This window comes from Gloeophyllum trabeum (genome assembly GCF_000344685.1).
Source record: "Gloeophyllum trabeum ATCC 11539 unplaced genomic scaffold GLOTRscaffold_00001, whole genome shotgun sequence".
Lineage (NCBI taxonomy): Eukaryota > Fungi > Basidiomycota > Agaricomycetes > Gloeophyllales > Gloeophyllaceae > Gloeophyllum > Gloeophyllum trabeum.
The window spans coordinates 242,581-261,734 of record NW_006920410.1 but is presented as its reverse complement, the minus strand read 5'-3'; the positions used below and the strand labels follow the sequence as shown (position 1 = coordinate 261,734).

At 52.9% G+C, this 19,154-nt stretch overlaps 6 protein-coding genes and 1 non-coding gene across 7 annotated transcripts; 3 read left to right on the top strand and 4 right to left on the bottom strand.

The window, feature by feature from the left end:
* Positions 1 to 3,373: 3,373 nt before the first annotated feature.
* On the bottom strand, positions 3,374 to 3,455 carry GLOTRDRAFT_t1. The gene has a single exon. It is a non-coding gene; the product is annotated as a tRNA-Leu (tRNA).
* A 631-nt stretch (positions 3,456 to 4,086) lies between these two features.
* GLOTRDRAFT_108764 (uncharacterized protein) lies at positions 4,087 to 5,186 on the top strand. Its single transcript, XM_007862319.1, has 6 exons — positions 4,087 to 4,153; positions 4,228 to 4,360; positions 4,427 to 4,510; positions 4,568 to 4,651; positions 4,713 to 4,781; positions 4,871 to 5,186. The coding sequence occupies exons 1-6, from the start codon at positions 4,127 to 4,129 to the stop codon at positions 5,062 to 5,064; spliced, it is 591 nt and encodes a 196-aa protein (XP_007860510.1). The 5' UTR covers positions 4,087 to 4,126; the 3' UTR covers positions 5,065 to 5,186.
* Positions 5,187 to 5,356: 170 nt separating this feature from the next.
* GLOTRDRAFT_112810 (uncharacterized protein) lies at positions 5,357 to 6,287 on the top strand. The gene is made up of 4 exons (XM_007862318.1): positions 5,357 to 5,477; positions 5,533 to 5,665; positions 5,720 to 5,817; positions 5,872 to 6,287. The coding sequence occupies exons 1-4, from the start codon at positions 5,451 to 5,453 to the stop codon at positions 6,196 to 6,198; spliced, it is 585 nt and encodes a 194-aa protein (XP_007860509.1). The 5' UTR covers positions 5,357 to 5,450; the 3' UTR covers positions 6,199 to 6,287.
* A 1,137-nt stretch (positions 6,288 to 7,424) lies between these two features.
* On the bottom strand, positions 7,425 to 8,509 carry GLOTRDRAFT_89649 (uncharacterized protein; the record flags this gene model as incomplete). Its single annotated transcript, XM_007862317.1, has 2 exons — positions 7,425 to 8,238; positions 8,301 to 8,509. 2 exons carry the CDS (start codon positions 8,507 to 8,509, stop codon positions 7,425 to 7,427), a joined length of 1,023 nt encoding a protein of 340 aa, XP_007860508.1.
* Positions 8,510 to 9,863: 1,354 nt separating this feature from the next.
* Positions 9,864 to 10,822, top strand: GLOTRDRAFT_108762 (PR-1-like protein). The gene is made up of 5 exons (XM_007862316.1): positions 9,864 to 10,111; positions 10,186 to 10,254; positions 10,333 to 10,451; positions 10,530 to 10,588; positions 10,646 to 10,822. Exons 1-5 carry the CDS (start codon positions 9,874 to 9,876, stop codon positions 10,662 to 10,664), a joined length of 504 nt encoding a protein of 167 aa, XP_007860507.1. The 5' UTR covers positions 9,864 to 9,873; the 3' UTR covers positions 10,665 to 10,822.
* A 620-nt stretch (positions 10,823 to 11,442) lies between these two features.
* Positions 11,443 to 14,970, bottom strand: GLOTRDRAFT_134782 (kinase-like protein; the record flags this gene model as incomplete). The annotated part of the gene is made up of 16 exons (XM_007862315.1): positions 11,443 to 11,667; positions 11,725 to 11,871; positions 11,923 to 11,982; positions 12,034 to 12,108; positions 12,158 to 12,236; positions 12,287 to 12,411; positions 12,472 to 12,720; positions 12,776 to 12,991; positions 13,060 to 13,198; positions 13,253 to 13,345; positions 13,394 to 13,538; positions 13,589 to 13,661; positions 13,711 to 13,770; positions 13,824 to 13,865; positions 13,933 to 14,536; positions 14,594 to 14,970. The coding sequence occupies 16 exons, from the start codon at positions 14,968 to 14,970 to the stop codon at positions 11,443 to 11,445; spliced, it is 2,709 nt and encodes a 902-aa protein (XP_007860506.1).
* A 937-nt stretch (positions 14,971 to 15,907) lies between these two features.
* Positions 15,908 to 18,750, bottom strand: GLOTRDRAFT_112808 (flavin-binding monooxygenase; the record flags this gene model as incomplete). The annotated part of the gene is made up of 14 exons (XM_007862314.1): positions 15,908 to 16,035; positions 16,285 to 16,425; positions 16,484 to 16,559; positions 16,615 to 16,922; positions 16,997 to 17,096; positions 17,158 to 17,234; positions 17,290 to 17,401; positions 17,479 to 17,564; positions 17,621 to 17,765; positions 17,826 to 18,218; positions 18,272 to 18,295; positions 18,356 to 18,385; positions 18,448 to 18,535; positions 18,596 to 18,750. 14 exons carry the CDS (start codon positions 18,748 to 18,750, stop codon positions 15,908 to 15,910), a joined length of 1,863 nt encoding a protein of 620 aa, XP_007860505.1.
* Positions 18,751 to 19,154: the final 404 nt, after the last annotated feature.

The window sequence follows — 19,154 nt, the reverse complement described above, 5'->3', positions numbered from 1 at the left end:
TCAGGCCCTGCCGATTCACCATACTGCGCAGCACCTCGGTCCTGAGGTCTGAAGTGCTGCCACGCGTAACCTATGTGGCGCTCAAAGGTGGGGCTCATTGGCAGTGCGAAGACTACAGCGGGAATGCCCATCGCTGAAGCTGTGTATCAGCCTTTTCCTCAGATCCCGCGGAAATTCGGATAGATTCGTTCCGGGTAGGTCACCACCTCCAGCATGTCGACAAAAAACTACGCGGTAACGGCGAGTCCATGTCCCCCGAACAGTCTCAAGTATGCGGCCAATACGATGGTGAGTGCACTGACCCGGTACCCTTCGAGCTCTGTATGGAATGTACCCCTTTCACAAAGGACGCATAGAGGTTCAAATAGATTCATTCCGGGCAGGTCATCACCTCCAAGCATGTCGACAACAAACTACGCGGTAACGACGAGTCCATGTCCCCCGGACGATCGCAAGCATGCGCGGCACCGTTCCGCCGCTTTAGCAGGTCCCCCCGCTCAACCCAACCTGGAATCCAGCCCCGGCCCACCGACCCGAGTGGTCCCCATCACCGGTCCAGCAAGTGTTCAGGATATCCGTCGCCAGGTTCTTCAACGTTGCCCCGTCCGTCCTGCCCCCGAGCGCGTCTGCGCCCGTCGACAGCGTGTTCGACGTCATCGTGACCGTGCCCTGGCTCCCGTCCGCGTTGACGAACGCGACCTGGCAGCAGGACTGGCTGCCGGTCTGGCTGTGGCTGAGGCAGCTGGAGCCGAACGCAAAGTCCTTGTCGGTGCCGGGGACGCCAAAGTCCGTCTTGGAGGTGTCGATGCTGTTGACGATGTCCTGGGCAAAGGCCTCGGGGATGCCGCGGTCGCCCTGGTCGCAGAAGACGGTGCCGTCGCTCGGGTCGATCGCGGGGCTGATGGTGGGCCCCGCGGCGACGAGCGGAGCGATCGCGGCGAGGGACATGGCGAGGATGGTGGAGCGTACAGTGAGCATGTTTGCCTGCGGAGCTCGTCAGTACTTTGTCTCCCCAGTGCAGGCGACGGCGAGGAGAAGACTCACTGGAAAAGTGCTTTGATTCTGGTGCTAGGCTGATAGGTCTTGTAAGACGCTTTTGCCTGGATTTACCGTGGAGGAACACAGGCTCTTTTATAGTGTCCCGACTGGATGCCACAGTTATCCAGCATTAACAGAACACTCAACAGCATTCACCGATACCGCCGGAGTTAAGCTACAATGTCATTCTCGGTTACGGGGCGGGCGGAAATGCGTCCTGAAGGGGACGATGCCCTTCACGAACTTGTGCCTAGCTTCTCAAGGACGGCGTCTTAAGACATCGGCGCTTCGTCTTTTGCTTCCAAGTCACAGTAGAGGCCTCATCTGGGGATAATGGATCCCATTGTACGTACGTCCTGCAGTTCCCCGCTGTGTCTATCCGAGGTCTGTGATCTTCCTACTTACGTCTCTACGTCCTCTGAGCTCTTTTGGGCTTACCTCGAATAACTTCCGCACTCTTGTCTGGACAAGACAGGCGGACGTGCGGCCGAAGAGGAAGCGCGGAATGCATCACGTAGTACGGCGCAAGGAGGGGGACCCCGATGCGGCACGAAGGGTTCGGGTATATTTCACCGCAGACAATTCCGATGTAATTGCAATGTGTCTCCAATATTTTTCTCTCGAGAAATGCAGCGGCTGAAAAATGTGAGTCGACAGTGGCGCAGACTCGTCCGCCGTGAGTCCAGACGAGCAATTCCCAGATGGGCCTGTCGTACCTCTTCAGAGTGAGAACGCACGGTCAACTGACAGTTTTGTCTACGTAGCCCTATAGCCCTTAGCGCAAGTATTAGCCGGCTGGGTATTCTGTTCAGAATCTTGTACCAAAGTGTCTCGGGAAGACTTTGTAGGACAGGACCTCAGACTCCGAGGGTGCCGCGCCGGCGGAAATAGTCGCGATCTCCCTGTGGCTAGGATTGCCCGCAGCCAAGTGAATGAGCTTGGTGATGGGCAAGGGAGGGACATTGTTATTACAACACCCTTACTGGTTGAATGTATTTGTGAGCTATGTAGGGGTGTTACGCTTGCGTCCGGGGACCTGGTCCTCAGTGCTAGCTCGGTAATTACTGTACCTCGCATACATGAAAGTCTAGCTAACCTGAATCGCGTCTCACTGCATCCAGTCTGATGGAACCTCAAGCCAGCCAGTCACTTCCTTGGAGCGGCCCCTTGTTCTCGTAATTGTACTGCAGCAATACCGTGACGTTGGCCACATCATGGCGCTCTAAGAAAGATATGAACGAAGCGGTCGAATATCGTCTTACCTCGTAATTTGCGCTCCCGTGAGAGTATCTCGCGGCAGAGGACATTACCAAGTGAGACGTGACGCTTTCACCAGGGCTCCTGAGCATGGCCGCCCAAGAACCTCTCAGTGCTTCCTGCCGTGCGCATCTCTCTTGCCTGACAGTTTTGCCGTCTTTCGGGGTATCCCTAAAGGAGTTCGGACGACGAATGGACGTAAGTACGGATTATCACCACGTTGAAATTAATGGTTGTGGTGAATTGTGGATGCGCATGTGATGATCGCTACTCACGGAAAGCGATTCCTGTACAATTGAAAGAAGCGCGCGGAGATATTGTCAGTCAGAAGCCAGGAACAAGCAGCGTACACAGGGAATTATGCTCTTCAGGATCCAGGTCCGTCTTTTTCTTTCGATGCAACTGGAAGGAAGCAGACCATACCCCGTCGGCGTCGGCGAATCCTGCTGGAGATAGTTTATGGCTCCGTGGCTGGGACACTATAAAAGAGCCTGTGTTCCTCCACGGTAAATCCAGGCAAAAGCGTCTTACAAGACTTATCAGCCTAGCACCAGAATCAAAGCACTTTTCCAGTGAGTCTTCTCCTCGCCGTCGCCTGCACTGTGGAGACAAAGTACTGACGAGCTCCGCAGGCAAACATGCTCACTGTACGCTCCACCATCCTCGCCATCTCCCTCGCCGCGATCGCTCCGCTCGTCGCCGCGGGGCCCACCATCAGCCCCGCGGTCGACCCGAGCGACGGCACCGTCTTCTGCGACCAGGGCGACCGCGGCATCCCCGAGGTATTCAGACCCTGCATAGAACATATATCGTCAGACAGCTGTATTATATGCCTTCAGGCCAGCGCTTTCATCGTTCCATCCATTGCATATTATTTGTTTTCATCTGCTTGCATTTCATGAGAGAGATCACTGACAGGCTCCGCAGCCAGACATGTTTACCTTGCGATCCACATGATCACCATATTCGCGGCTGTGGGACAGCTGAGGAACCTGTGCTTAGGATTTAGGAGACTTGGCCGCAGGGGGAAATTGGATTCAAGAATGAAACGTACCAGTGAACAAGACAAAAACATGATTGAAGAGGGCGAGATTCGAACTCGCGCCCACGAATGGACTAGATCCTTAGTCTAGCGCCTTAGACCACTCGGCCACCTCTCCCTGGTTACATACATATTTGTATGTGTATACAATCTATATTCTCGTGTTTAAGGCTGCCCTAACCCTGTGCTGGACTTTCGGACTTCACGCGCAGCGATAACTCTCATCGGTATGTATCCTTACTAATTCAACCTGTATCATGATCTCGCGTCAGGAAATGCTCCGAACTCCATCCACGTACGACGCTGCGATCGCGATCTGACTTCGTTTCATAAGTCATAACGATTTATATCTCGAGGCGCCCATGACGGAGGTGCCGTGGCGATTATTACCGTGAAGTGCTGCGCGTAACTCACCCAACGACATCATGATGATCAATAATCAGTATCATTATTGCTATGCTAAAATACCGGCCTGGAGTCTGATGAAGTCTGCGCACTCGAGAGGCCAGTGCTTAGTCCGATTTGGTTTTACTTTCGCCTGACGGAGGACGTTAAGCAGCCGGAGAAAGGCTCTTAATGTGCGCATAAGAAAAGGATGACCCTTTCAAGTCAACTCTGATGGCCCTGATGCCGTTTGCATATGACAGCAAGTTTGACTCAGGATGTCAATTGAGGCGATCCACGTGCCGTTACTACGCCTGCGATCACTCTGTTATAGATGCTAGTACTCTGTTCACACCAGCACTTCTTCTTCCTCTCGTGTATCTTACCCCGCAAACTCTTCAACTCATGGGCCGCTGGACGCAAAAGGATGAAGTGAGTTCTGCGATTTATCTTCGTGTTTGTTGCTTTGTCAAGTGGAGATCTGTGAACCGACTTGCTGATCCCAGGATCCGTATCGCCTCCCGGAGGGGATGAAGCGAGTGGCCTATGATGACTACACCGAAACGTACTACTTCCTCGACAGTGACGGCAGTATATGGGCAGGTGTCCCAGGTGAGGAGTACGGCGTGATGACGCGGGGTGAGTACGCACAGAGTATACTACCCTAATGCTTCGATTTGACCAAACATGGATTTCTGATTATAGTGAGAGACACCCCAGATATCGTGAAGGGGGTGCTGGCCGACTCGAAGGGCTCCCAAACCGAGGATTTTGGCAAGCGAGTTGAAGGTGAGCGTGCTTCATGCTTCCAGGGTCACCTCTGCGATGGTCTGACACTGGTGGGAGATGCACCATCTGTTGAAGAAACTGGAGACCAGGAGACACTTGTCGGTGATTCTGACGATGACGGAGAGGCGGAGATCGGCACAGGTGAGCATATTTGAAAACCTTCCGCTGGTGCCGTAATTGAACTATAACGGTGCAATTGTAGTCGAAGACGTACCTCCTCTCATGAGTCGTCTTCACCCGGAAAGTCCTACAAGTGCGCATCCGACGAAAGGTGAGAGAGGTTTAAGAATACCTCGTTAATACCTTGAGCAATTAATCACGTACATCCGGATAACAATCCGATTGTGTATCCTCTCTCAGAGGTAGCATCGGGAACGAAACGCCACCTATTCCCCCATTATGCAAGACTCATCAGGGAACACAAGACCATTACAAACGTCTTGAGGCACCTTGGGAGACATCCAGAAGATGAACGCGACCCAGAACGCGCCGCAGAGGACCTAGCCACCTTTCTCAGTGCATGTAATCATCCTTCAGTCACTAAGACTGCCTAGAAGTCAGCTCTGTAGGTACTTATTTTGCGGTCGTTCGTGCCTGTACGATTTTGTGTATTTTCGCTTTGATTTCGTCTTGTTATCGAGTCGCTCGTCGTTTTATTTATTATCTTTATCAGGCCGTGAATTTAGGTCGATGAGGGACTTTTGATAGCACGTCATGATCAGTTACATAGTACAGAAAGCAATTCCAAGAAACGGCTACGACGAGGACCCGAAATAGGTATTCTGCACCGCCACTCCTAAATATAACCCAGGCGTATCTCGACGTGCCTGGCTCCGCGACGCCTGCGCATTCGCTCATGTTATAATTACAGACTCCTCCTCCTCGCTGACGCTGGCTACCCCTTCTTTCCATTGAAGAATCAACGAACGTATCTCAAGTTATGGGCCGCTGGTCGCAATACGACGAAGTGCGTTGTATTCTTTCTTCTTGATGGCGAACGTAAGCTAACATATCAGCTGTAGGATGACTACCGCCTGCCGGACGGGATGAAGAGAGTGGGATACGATTCTGATACCCAGAAGTACTATTACCGGGACCACGACGGTGCGCTCTGGGAGGGTGCTGAAGGGACCGAGTATGGCGAGCTGACGAAAGGTGAGTACACAATTAACCATTACCTTAAGACAACTAAACCTAGTGCGGGGATAGTGGAGGATGCACCTGCTATTGTAGCAGAGGCAGGAAACGACGATGTCGAAGCAGGCGGCAGCCGCGCCGATGGCTATCGCCCGCTCGCAACCGACGTCGTAAGTCCTGACACCGTCTTATCTAGTTTGTTATGTTTATAGCCCGCCATACAGAACCAGCCTCCTCGCCACATTGCCACGTCCGCTTACCGGAACCTCCTTCCCTTCTTCCTCCTCATCTGCGTCGTGCTTCTCCTCCTTCTCCGCGTTCTCCGGTCCGGCAGCGCGCCGCCGCCCGTCCCTCCTGACGCCTCCTTCTGTCCGGGCGACAGCAGCCCGTACCGCGTGAAGAAGGGCGATACGTGTTGGCAAATATGCCAGACGTGGGGGTGCAACGTCGAGAAGCTGGAGCAAACTAACCCGCGGATGCGGTGTGACAGTTTGGCGGTGGACGAGGTGGTTTGTCTGCCATCCAAGGAGGCTCGAAGACGGCTGGTGTAGACCATCTCATTCCGACGGATTTGTTGTTTGTAACGGATAGAGGATATTGTATCATATTGTCTAATCGGAGCAGGTGCTGTGCACTAAATCATGTATATTCATCTGCCTCAAGGCTTGCGCCCATGGTGGCTCCCTTACGCTCTTCAGTCTGTCCATACACTGGCTCTGTGGCACCTCCGTGCAAGGCGGGATAGCACTCGCAGACCTCCTGCTAGCAGGTGACCACGCGCAGAGATGGGACAACCGAAAGGCTAGGCGAAGGAGGGGTGCGGGGACATAAGTCCGCAGTGAAGCTGTTCAGTTTAATTCCACTTGGAGGTAGGCCGTCACTTCCGGGGCCGTCACGTCGAAGATGGCGAGTTGGGTTGCCTCGGACTCCGAGGATCATCGTTCAAGGTAGTATTCAGGCGGCTAGTCGGCATCAAGCGACTCTCCTGGTTCAGCCCCAGTTAGGCGTAAGTACCGCTGCACGGTGTGCATCAGATACTTCCTAGATCCACGCTGTGACCTTGTACCTCCACATAAGCTTTCCTTACCACGTACCGTGTAATAAGTGGCGCACAATGAGGCCCAGAACTCAGCGCGAGTTTGACAAACATTAGCAGTAGGCATCAATCGTCCGAAGACAAGATCTAGAAACGCCACCCGTATGATGTTTCCCAGAGTGTGCGATCGAACCCTACGAGTATCGTCTGGCACGGTCTTCCTCCCTTGTAAATGGGTCCTAGGTTATGCTTTCGCGAATAAGTTGCAGCGCACGTCCAGCAGCATTAGAGTTCCCTGACACTTTCATTTGGACTCGGAGTGCAGAGTCTGCACTGCAGACAGACAATGCTAACATTGGACAGCCGGAAGACTTCGGAGGGTGCGACGACATCGCGGAACGTACAACGACAACCAGAGGATTGAATAATGCATCTACGTACTTGATACGAAAGGGGACACAACATAAGCTTACAGGGGGTAGAAATACAACATAGTCGGATAATACACAATATATTTCTATACCACAGCCGACTAGATATCATTTGAACGTAGGACACGGGGAGGAACGAAGACTCAGCAGCAACAGGAAGTTCGAGATATTGAATAAAGATTATAAAGACATATTGCTGTCACGATGAAAGATCATGGTTGACATTACTGCATATCAGCCTTCCGGGCAATTCCTAGCGAAGGCTCGCATGAGCTCGCATTGCGAAAGTCAAGGAGCAGCACGAACGTACCTAGTCGTGAACCTTGCGGCACACAGCTTTAAGGTGCCTCTTCAAGGAATCCTTCCTGCTGAAGTGCTCGTTGCACCCGCCCCGATAAAGCACGCCATCGACATAGTGTATCTCGCCCGGCACGCCGAGGCGGTCCGCGACCTCCAGCGCGTAGCCGCGGCACACCCACTTGCCCTGCTTTAGAGCCGGGAAGTGGGTGCTGACGTGCCGGCGCATGTCCGCCAGCCGCGGCTTGCTGTGCGGGCCCTTCGGGCGCACGACGTGGGTGCAGCCGTCGACTGGGCACCGCAGAGTGCCGTCTTCGTCGGGGAGGATGTCATCTGGAGGAGAACAGGTGGCGATGCAGTTCCTGGTATGGGACTCTTTGGCGGTAGACGATCCAGAGGAAGATGATGCCGAGGGGGAGGGTGATGAGGCTGCCGAGGTATGGGATGAGGAGGGATACGGCGCTGTGCGAGCCCTGGCCTTGGCGCGTCTCTGGCGGGCCGCCCCGCGGCGATTGACGGGCTGGGGTAGCGGCGACGGCGACGGCGACGGTCTGTACTCGTCCTCGGTACCATTCCTCTCGCTCTCTATGTCGGAATCAGACTCCCGGTAGCTCGGGGAAGGGAGCTCCGGGGCGATCTGACTCATACTGCAATATAACGGCAAAGAGTTGTCACCAGACGAGGAAGACGAGATGTCGGAATACGTGAAAGAGGAGAGGTCGGCAGATGATAGAAACGAGTTGTTGGGCCTATAGTGGTGGCTGAGGAACGCAAGCGTCTCGCTCAGGAATGGAGCCTGGTACACACTGAGTGTGTCCACAGATCGGCTGATACAATAATCAAGTACCTGATGAGATGTGATAATGACGCATATCAACAGGAGACTTACCGGACATAGGTTTGCCCTGTCGAAACAGCGGTATACAGCTCGGACTGCGGAGCGTCCGACTCTGCATCTGAAAGACGGATGCCCAAAGCGTTGTCCCCACATAATACCAGTCCAGTGCTTGTTTTGTGTTCAGGATCGTCGCGGCCGTAAGAGTAGTAGGGCGCGCATAAAGGCAGACCCATGTCATTGGACAAAGAGATAGAAGTCATTGAACAAAGGCAGTCGTGCGATGGCGCGGGTGTGTTATGAAAGGGTCGGGCAATATTGATAGGGAAGAGGGCGGAGTGGCCATGGCTTTATAGGTGGGGAGGAAGTCCTCAAGGCCAAAGGTACGGTCCAAGCGTTCCGAACGTTCCAAGCACCAGCTGCCATGTCTTACCGCTTTTGTCCAGATTCGCCCGAAAAGGAAGGATGGCGGGAAAAGCGCCCCGTCGTATTATCACAAATGTGATAATAGGACGGGGTACAACTCCCACATCGCCCTTCTGGGTACGGTCGTCGTTTGTTCGATGTGTTGTCATCGTTCGGCGGGGTGGCACGAGGCAAGAACAAAGGATAAAGACCATATGCTCCGTCCGGATATGGCGTAGGCAGGGCACTGGGTATTGCTCGTGGGGTCAAAGCGTCAGGATTATCGGCCAAAGCGCTAGTGACGTTGGCATATTGGCCAAAGCGTCGGTCAAAGCGTAAACTCAGTCGTACACGGTCAGCGGGCCTACAGCAGTCCGAGAGCAAACTGGTCGCTGACTTCATGAAGGTTATGTCGAGGGAAGAGATAGGACCGCCAGTCTTTGAAAGTTGCCACTCGCAACTCAAGGTTGTGAAAGACAAAGAGTGAGGGTGGCCACGCCACTGACAAAGGAATGTTATTTGTAGCTGTTGTATGCCATACACCGGTGGACCATGGAGGACCTGGTAGTCCCACGATCAATCATCCAAGGTGGACTCGGGAGGTGCTCTCGAGGTCGTCTTCCGCTCGTTCGCTCAGAATTTCACAGCTTATTATTTAGACGCAGTACAAAACACGAAGCCGAGAACTTTACAGCGTCTGGCATGGTACGCTGCGCTGGTTTCAAGTCCGTGCCGGTGGAAGTAACTTCGAGTTCCTTGCCTTCGGTTACATGTAATGGAGTCGCGACCCATACCCCGTGGGCAGAGACAGTTGAAGAATCTAGGAGGCCTGCTTTTTAACTGAAGCCCGTGCGGTTCCCTCCATCCCGTCTGTCATCGGCTGACACGGATCACGTCCAGAGAAGATGTTGGACCCAACGATCATTCAGTGATGTCCGTGTATGTGATCGCGTGGCCCCGCCCGCATGGTCCATTGTATGGCGGACGTGGACTCTGCGTTCAAATATATCATGCGCCTCGCCGTGTAATGCGGGACTGGAACCCTCCATACTGCCTGGAGCTCCACCTGTCAAGTTAGCCTCGGCCATATTGATCGCAGGCTCCGTCATCGACACGGAGGGACAGCATCTGCATATGTCCGTCACCCAGTGGTATAAAACCCACCGGTAGCAAGCACTTTACATCCACCCTCCACCGCTCGTCAACCATCTTCAAGCCCCCCATGAAACTTGCTCTCCCCACCCTCCTCGCCTTCGCCTTGTCCGCGTCCGCCTCCCCCGCCAAATTCGCGCGCACCTCCAGCGCGGACATCCAGGCGTACCTCGACGGACACAACACCGAGCGCGCGGCGCACGGCGCCGCGCCCCTCACCTGGAGCGACGACCTCGCGAGCGCCGCGCAGTCCTGGGCGAACGGCTGCGTGTTCCAGCATTCCGGCGGCAGCCTCGGACCCTACGGAGGTGTGTAGCGCCCGAATCTCTTCCGAGTCCTACGTCAGATGTCGGGTGTTGATGCTGAATGGTGTTGTTATCAGAGAACTTAGCCGCTGGGAGCGGTGATTACACTATCGCTGACGCCATTGGGGACTGGAACGCCGAGGAATGTATGTATAACTTGACTGTCGCTCTGCGACCCCGTACTGTGATGTGTTCCGGTCGGCGCTGATCGCATGTACCCTTAGCCTCGTACGACCCGAGCAACCCGCAGCCCTCGCACTGGACGCAGGTGGTATGGAAATCGACCACCCAAGTCGGCTGCGCGGTCGCGGCCTGCAGCAACATTTTTCCCCCCGAGTACGGGGTGAGTTGTCCATGTACTGTACGCGGTCGATTTACACTGACTGACCCGTGCTTGTTCCATTTTACCCGTGATATACAGGTTGCGCAATACTACGTCTGCGAGTACTCCCCCGCCGGCAACGTCATTGGAGAGTTCCCGTACGTTCCTTTCCTTGCGGGCTTGATACAGTTCCTTACGCTCCTGGTTCTTTACAGGCAAAACGTGCAGAAGTAGTCGGCTTCCCTCCCCACTGGCATAATATGATCGGGTCACCGTCATTGTCGCAATTGTTGTGCTTGTAGTTAAATTATTTTTACTCATGATTGTAATAGTCGCATTCCCTCAGAAAGAACGAGAGATAGGCATGAAATTGCAGAACTGCTCAGCCTCCAGACATGCGTCTCGCAAGGATCAGTCTTTTGCGGTCGTAAAACGCCAAGCTATCGAACATTTTTTGGAAATGAGAGCTCTGAAACCTCTTTCAAAGACATATCTTCCACATCGCCGCACCCTATAAGTTACGCCGTTTTCCTGATCAGTGATGACCGTACCTAGTACAAGTGAACAGTAGCCAGCCTAATCAGAATGCAGTGCGTCAGCCCCGATTTGGAACTCCCGCCGAGGTCTCCCATGGTAAGCAAAGGGTACCCATTGCCATACAAGTACTGTCAGTTCAACTGAACAGGAGCTCAGATCATCGTGACAGTGCCTTGGTGGCCGTTCGCGTTCACAAATGCGACTGGGCAGCTTGAGCCGGAGAAGTGGGTTTCATTCCCGGGTACGGCCGGGAGTCAGCTTGCAGGTGTTGATACGTTGATGTTTGTTGTTGACCATCTGGGCAAAGGACTTGTCACTTGGGGATGGGCCTGTCGCCGTCGTCACAGAAGACGAAGCCCGCTCGGTTCGATAGCGGAGACAAGCGAAGCCGCGGATTATAGCTTGTACTGGCCTCGACAAGTACATCTACAGGCGTGCAAACGGTAGGCAGGTAAGACAGTGCCATGTTACTTCACTACGCGGAAGAAGAGTTAAGAGTTGTAATGACTTGTTCGACCTTAGGCCTCTGCTCTCGGGCTTCCATCCAGCACGCCTGCATAAGAGACCAGATATCGTCACTGAGACCTCTACGGAGAACGTCTGATTCCACGGGGCGCTTTGGACGTGTCCCTTTAGTGACGGCTTCGACAATCGTGCCGGAATACTTAACCTCCCTGAACGGATGGTCATGGGTGAATAGCTATATAAGACGGGCGTCTGTCATGATCCTCGAGTACAGGAAGAGCGTTATGCGCACCTCCAACATCGTCATGCCGAATTGATAGATATCGCTTTCAGTGGACAGGATGGGCTCCGAAACCCAGAATTCCGGAGGGGACCAGCGGACGTCGTCGGGTGCCGAGGAGCTCGATGTGAATGGTTCTCCCATTATGTCCTCCATCAGCTGTGACGAGTTGTAGGACATTCCACATGAAGAAAGTTAGGGAGATCAGACCTTGGAAAACCTGAAATTTCCTAGCAAAGGGCGTCCATCGGCCGATATGAATATGTTGGACTATGGACAGCTCGTAAGATACCCTCGGCGTGCCCAAGATGTTCGACTCACTCCTCTGATGTTGCCGTGGACGACGGGGGGATCCATGCTGTGCAGGACCCTCACACCTTCTGCAACGTTGCGAAGCTGGACATCTTAGTCGGATCTCGATAACCGCTAACGAGAATGAACCTACCAACCCAACGTGATTCACGTCTGGCACTCTCTTCACGTACTCACTGACGTTCTCATCAAAATACGGACTGACCATATACCTAACGAAACGAATTGAGCACCGCCCCATAGCGTCTGAGAATATGCTTACGGGCGAGCCATCCCTGAGATACAATAACCATAGAAGGGAACAATATACTTCCCTCTATCTGCTTTCCAAACCTCGAGCCATATGGCGGCTTCACGTAGGAAACGATACCTATACTTATCTTCGTTCTGATGTCCTCCACTAAGTCCTGACCGTTACCACGCCAAGAGTTCAATGATGACACATACCGAGCCACGAGCATTATTTTGGTTGAAGAGGCGGAATTCCTTGATAGTCACTTTCTCGCTCGAGAGATACCATCCGTCAAAGACATCGTATTTGGCTGTTCCGCTGCGAGCCTGATCACTGTCTCGTACGACCTCACCCCGACGTAACTCTAAGTCGGGGAGAAGTTCACCCGATTCTTGCAGGACTCTGTAGAGATTCTTTTGAAGGCCGTATTTCCTCGAGTCTTCCTTGATGTATTCCGAAATACCCTGAGGACCGTAAGCACGTGACATGATCTCAATAGGCGCGATGGAGTAATAATACCTCTTGCATAATTTTCGCTAGCGAACACAAAGCCTCGTGTCTTTCGTCTTGACCAGTTCCGGAAGAAGAGGATGGAAGCCCCTCTAGTATAGCCTGGGTACGACTGTCGTTAGAAAGGTGATCCAAAGATTCCAAATAATCGTCGTGTGACATTTCTTGCAGGGATACGGTTAGTTTGTTCAGATCTGTATCCTCAATCTGTGAGTGCGTCCGAAGCTTGTAGGGAATGGAACCGCTGGTGAGCGATGACGAGGTTGTTGAAGTGGACCAAACAACAGACTTACCGACTTTTCCATGCAAAACGAGCGAATTGCAAGGTGAAATTGGTCGATGCGAGACTGGATGTAATCCCGCATGACTATTGCAGACACCCATGGAAGGCACGACCAAAATTGCATGTCGCCCCTGACCTCACTGACCAGTCTATGCAGTCGTTTTCTCGTGAATTCAAATCAAAGGGCGTAGGAATATGCTCACCTTCCTGCATCATCCAGGAACTGTACACCAGGGTATCGTCTCGAGAAGAAGGCCATTTCACAGAGCCATTCACATAGATGACGTGCGGCGCGCCTGTATCAAAGGTCAGTGTAGACAAACTTCATCTATCACTTTACGAACTTGTTCCCGTTAACGTCCTCACATGTGTGTACGAGACTTTCTACATCGTTAAGGATACCAGGTAAGGGCACGGGGGCGTTCCTTGCTTCCCACTGGAGAAAACGATGGACAATGACGCTGTATTCGGGATGCCTGAGGGTGCCAACTGTGCACATGGGCGTTTAGAAAGAGCCGCCCAGAGAGAGCACAACCTACCACCACTGTCCAATACAACCTGAGGATTCAGTACTTTCAGGCGCTCGCGGATCGCACTAGCATCATAGCTGCCCTGAATACACATTAACATTGTACTATCACTCGGCACCTAACTCACGTACTTCAAGGTACGGCAGAAGGTCCGAGTCGCGCGCCAGTGCGGCCTCTGCATCAGGGCATACCTAACAGGGGTCATTACATCGAGTCTCGGATGCGCCCACCAGCCTGAGCTCACTTCTAAGATATAGTCCTGGATCGGCAACAACGGATCCTTATCCTGAGTTTGTCCACCGGGACCAGCGCTTAGGAATCTCGCCATTGCAATGAAGAGTATGTATGCGTACCTTGCTATGATCCGGAATCCTGATGATGTCGATGTCGGAGTCATCGTAGTCCTGTAGAACGACCTCAGGCATAGTATCTGTATCCCTTTCGCCGCTTCCCAGATCGTGGGGGTCTGCTGCGGCGTAAAGTTTGGGAGGAAAAAGGGGCCCGCGACTCTTCATTCTAAGGGCACTGATGAAGATGGTTTGGTTGTCAGTAGTAAGGTGGGACTTGTGCGGTGCAGGGCCCTGATTTGTCATTATGCTTTGATTAGGGCTCATCCAATGTCTTCCTAGAGACAGAGAGCCGTCGGCGACCCCGGGCATAGACAGACTCGCCGTAGCACTGAAGGACGTATCCGAGGTACTCCAGGTAGCCGTTCTCCACTCAGAAGTCCTGATGACCCCTGTTACGATGTGTAGATCCGACAAGTCGACACTCCACTGGAGTTCTTCCCTAACCCAAGTCATCCAAGATTTGTAGTTGCGCCTGACATATATTTCGAGAGGACCGGTATCTTCCATCTCGTATCGCATGGCAGGCTTATGGAATAGAAGTAAACCCCCGGATTTCTTCGATAATTTGAACGTGAATTGCGCTCCCGCTTGGAGAGGTATAGGTCCCCTAGCGTACAACACCATCAATACATACTCTCAAAGTCTTGCTATGGAGATGGCTCACGGTGCCGCAGATGCTGAAGCCGAGGCGGAAACATAGCTGATATTGTCAGACTTCAAGGGCATGACATCTAGATCCCCTCGATACGGTGCAACTTCCCGTAGTACCTCTCCGGGATCTCGATATCGCATTATCGGGGGGAGCAAGGGCGTAAAGCTAACTGGAACGCCCTTCGTCTGGCGCGGATGCGTACCATCGAGAAATACATTGAAGAGAAGCTGAAATTGGCCTGATCGGATGGTGCCTATGTCGCCGACCTCTATCTTTTCGTAGTTAGGTCTCTCGTTCACGGAAGGCGGGTTTGGCTGCCATAGTGCGACTCCATAGCCATAGATAGCTAACTCCTTGGGATATATATCCCATGCCGCCTTGTTCGCCATGACCAAGAGATGTCGTCTCAAGAAATAGAGGCTTTGGTGGAAGGGATATAGCCCCTTAAAAGCGGCAGTAAGACCGGAGACGCTAGAGCTGTGTAACAGCAAAGTGCTCAAATTTCATGCTCATATATCGTACCCACAATTCAGCGCTTGATTTCACCCGATACGGCTCAAAATGACACTTACAGCGGCTAAGCCCGTTGCTGTGTGGGTGCGTTCTTGGACTATTCGCTATAATTAACGGAGCCCAAGCATACTATGCCAGATCAGCGTCCCTGACCCTGAGTGAACCAGAATTAGTCGAGCGGAGCCAAAGAATCTTGTAATGCCTACCAGACACGGATGTCACGTGTGCAAGAAGTTATAACATCTGCTCAACAAGGACCCACATCTCCACAAGTCTGTGCCGATAAAATCGCCGAATCCAGTGGTGATAAGGTCACTACTTTGCAAGTGACGATGCGCAAGCTACGAGCAGAAACGCGCGACACTGGCAATCAATACGAGTACGCGAGACTTCGTCACGACCCGGCGTGGTTGACCAAATTTGATGTCACCCAACCCGGACATTTTTGCATGCGAGGACTTGCTAGGAAAGCGGCTCATAATGACCAAACTTGCGGATGGTCATCCACTAGGTTCGGACACAATGAAAGCTTCGTTGAACTGTGTAAGTATCGGCGTCAGAGTCAATTGCAAGTCAGAGTTGTTCGCAAGGAGTTGCACGGGATTTGCCGACTGGGACCATGCTCCAAACCTGGGCCATAGTATGTAGTATGGCTGGCCGCGATAACTATGAAGGGGTACACACATGGGACATGGGAAGGGGAAGAGCGCCCTGCGACGAAAGAGCCCCGATTTCTCTCTTGGCATTGATTCCTCGTTGACAGCGGCACATACTCTACTATTTGGACCTTCACATGTACAGTCGACTCGGTTCTCAGGCCTCAGGTCTCGGACTCAGTGGTGCATGCGTCTCAAACTTCCTCCACGGAATGCTACTCATACTGGCAATTAGTTGAGGGAATGAGCAGAAGACCTCGGGTGCTCCGGACGTCCGAATATATACTGAACAAATAACACATCTCGAAAAGATGCAAGATATAGGCAACATGCCACGCTACCCGCCGAGCGCATACCGTGAAACTGATCCTCAATCCTCTGGAACTGCAAAATTCCTTCGTCAGAACAAATATCTGCCAATCGCGCTTGAAACTCACTCGGTGGATAATCGATCTGCTCAGGACTCAAGTACCACGCCCCTACAGAAAGCAGTCAATGATTCTGAGAACCAAGGCACACCACGACGATACTCACTGTCACCCGTCAGTGTCTTCTCATTATACGTCTGGCCGTCTCCAAGCCAATAAAACCTATTCCTAACGGGATCAAGCGGCTGGTACTCGTAGTCCTCCCACCGCGGGTGCGTGATGGCTCGTAAGTAGTGCAGGCACGAACCTTAATTATGAGTTATCTCAATCACGTATCACGGTATGGAGCATTATCGGAGACGTACCGGGGTATAGACCGACTACGCGGCCTTCTTCTTTACCCGCCTTGTACCAAGATCGGCACTTCTCGCTGTAGATAGTCTAGACAGGGGGTCCACACGTCAGAACATCATAAGAAACAGCGAGATGTCCTCACTCCAGGAAAATAAGCCTCCAAATACTCGTCGAAGTTGTCCACCGCCTCCTTCTTCACCACTAGGCTCTTATAGCGCTCCCGCTGGAGCTTCAGCGTCGCCTGCACCGCATAGACCACCTGCGCCTCGAGTATCGCCGAAAGACTACCCGAGCCGAACCCCGAGTTCGCGCCGAACGACTGGAACCAGTTCGGGAACCCGTCGACGGTGAGTGCGAGGTAAGTCCGTGGGTGGGGCTTATACTTCTCCTGCAGGGTGACGCCGTTCTGCCCCACGAAGGGGAAGGGATATTGGAAGGAGGTGTCGTAACCTGAATTGTGATGGGTTAGGTCTATGATGGGAAGGGAAGGGGAGGCAGGGGGAGCAGGATGGAGGGAGGAGTACCTGTTGCGCAGACGATAACGTCGAGATCGTAGTGCCTCCCGTCAACGAGCTCGATCCCCGTCTCCGTTATGCGCTTGATATGTGTTGTCTCAAACGTGACCTGCAAGAGCACATATGGCTTAAACCGCGGTTTGTACTCTGTGCCAGTAAGCACGACGCACGTTGTCCTGGCACAGCGCCTCGAGGTATCCGGGGCCGGGCGTCAGTCTCCTGCATGCCACTCCGAAATCGGGAATGACTGCGCCGTGACGTCGTTCAAAGGCTGACGAAAGCCAGGTGGACAAACTGCTCACGGTGGTCAGCGATCCACGGCTTCTTTGCAAGCCGCTCCCGCATATTCTGCTGGAATGCCTCTCGCGCCTCTTGTTGCTGTTTGGTGCCTTTGAGAGTCGAAGCGTGGATACTCTGCGCCGTGTTTGAGGAGTGCAAGTAGAAGTGGGTCAGAACTTTGAGGCGATTCGATGGGAGGAAAGGCAACGTACATTTAGCTCTTGCTCCAGCATGTGCCTGAATTTCCTGTAGAACGCAGGGTTCCTGAAGCGCTGCTTATCTTCTTCGGTGAACTTGTCTGTATCATACGACGAGATGAGATGAAATCATGTGGACGAAAATGACCGCACATACGATTATCCCTCGTGTCCCTCCCCAGCAGCTCCCCGGTCTTCTCCTCCAAGAACGGTCTAGCCAGCCACGTCTTCCCTCGGACAAAATTAACCACGTGCTTCACCCGGGGTTGCAGCGCCGGCACTATCTGCAGCGCGGAGCTCCCCTAGTCGTTCAAGTCAGCGTACGTATACCCATACTCAGGGCGAACCGAGCTGTAACTCACGACTCCGATGACCCCAACCCTCTTCTCCCCCCAGTCCTTGACGCCCTCCTCCCAATGCCCATCGCTCACATCCCACTGCGCGCTATGCAGCATCCGCCCCTTAAAAGTCTTCAGCCCCTCAATATCCGGCCAATTCCACCGTGCGAGCAACCCGATGCCCGTGAACAGCACGTCTGCCTTATCCTCGAACACCTCATACTGCGGGTTCTCTGGTGTGCTATCGGGTGATGGCCGGCGAATGCGCAGTCTCCACTTCCCCTGGTCCTCCTCCCAGTACGCGCCGACAAGCTCGTGCTGCAGTTTGATGTACTTGTTGACTTTGTACTTTGTTGCGACGCGTTCGAGGTATTGACGGATCTCGTCGCCTGGTGCGTAGAATGCTGACCATTCCGTCTAGGCGGGAGTTAGTACGGATAGAAAAAGGGAATACTATAGGGAGAGCTGACATTCTCCTCGAATACGTATTGGTACTATTGAGGAGTCTGGTGAGCTAGCGCCAGAGAATTCAGAATTTCTCTATGGACTCCCACCGTATGACATGGGATATCACAGGATAGACCCTGAACATACGTGCGGTAGTCAGGTTACATTTGGGTTGGATCTGAGTCCACGAGAAACTTGCCGGATATTTGTTGGAGTACCAAGTCCCACCGATGCCAGCGTTCTTGTCGTAGATCGTGAAGTCCAGGTTCGGAACCCTCTGCGGAAACCTGGGTGATCAAGCTGCCGTTTAGGGAGAGAAAAGTTGATATTGGGGCGAAGGTTCGTACCTGATCCCGGCTACGATGCCACTCACACCTGCGCCGATGCAGACGACGCGGATAGGCCGGTATTCGTCTATTGAGAAATCTCCAAGCTTGTAAGAGTTGAAATGGCCATTGATTCCATTGGTCCCATCAACGCCATTCGTTTCACCTACACACATGAGCATATCTCCATGACATAGACTAATAAGTATACACACCAGTCGGCATGTCTCTTCGTACTCTGCGGTAGTTCAGCGACACAGATTTGTGCCCCACGTCGACCCTACATACCAGTCTTATAGTAGGAGAATTACGCTATACCTACCTTTGGTCATGTGAACATTGTGAGTGCTAGCGGATGAACGATTTAGGTGGATTCCCGCTTCTCCCATGGGCAGAAGGGAGATGAACAGTTCTTAGATTGATGGACACAGGTCAGAAGCTTTTCCTACGACCACGCTCGCGGGGATAGGATACTATAAGGTAGCACTAGGTCTTCTCATGAGATCGAAGAACTCATATTGGAACGGAAGCCTGCCTTCCGCGGACGACGATGTCCATGATTAGTCATGGTACCTGGCAT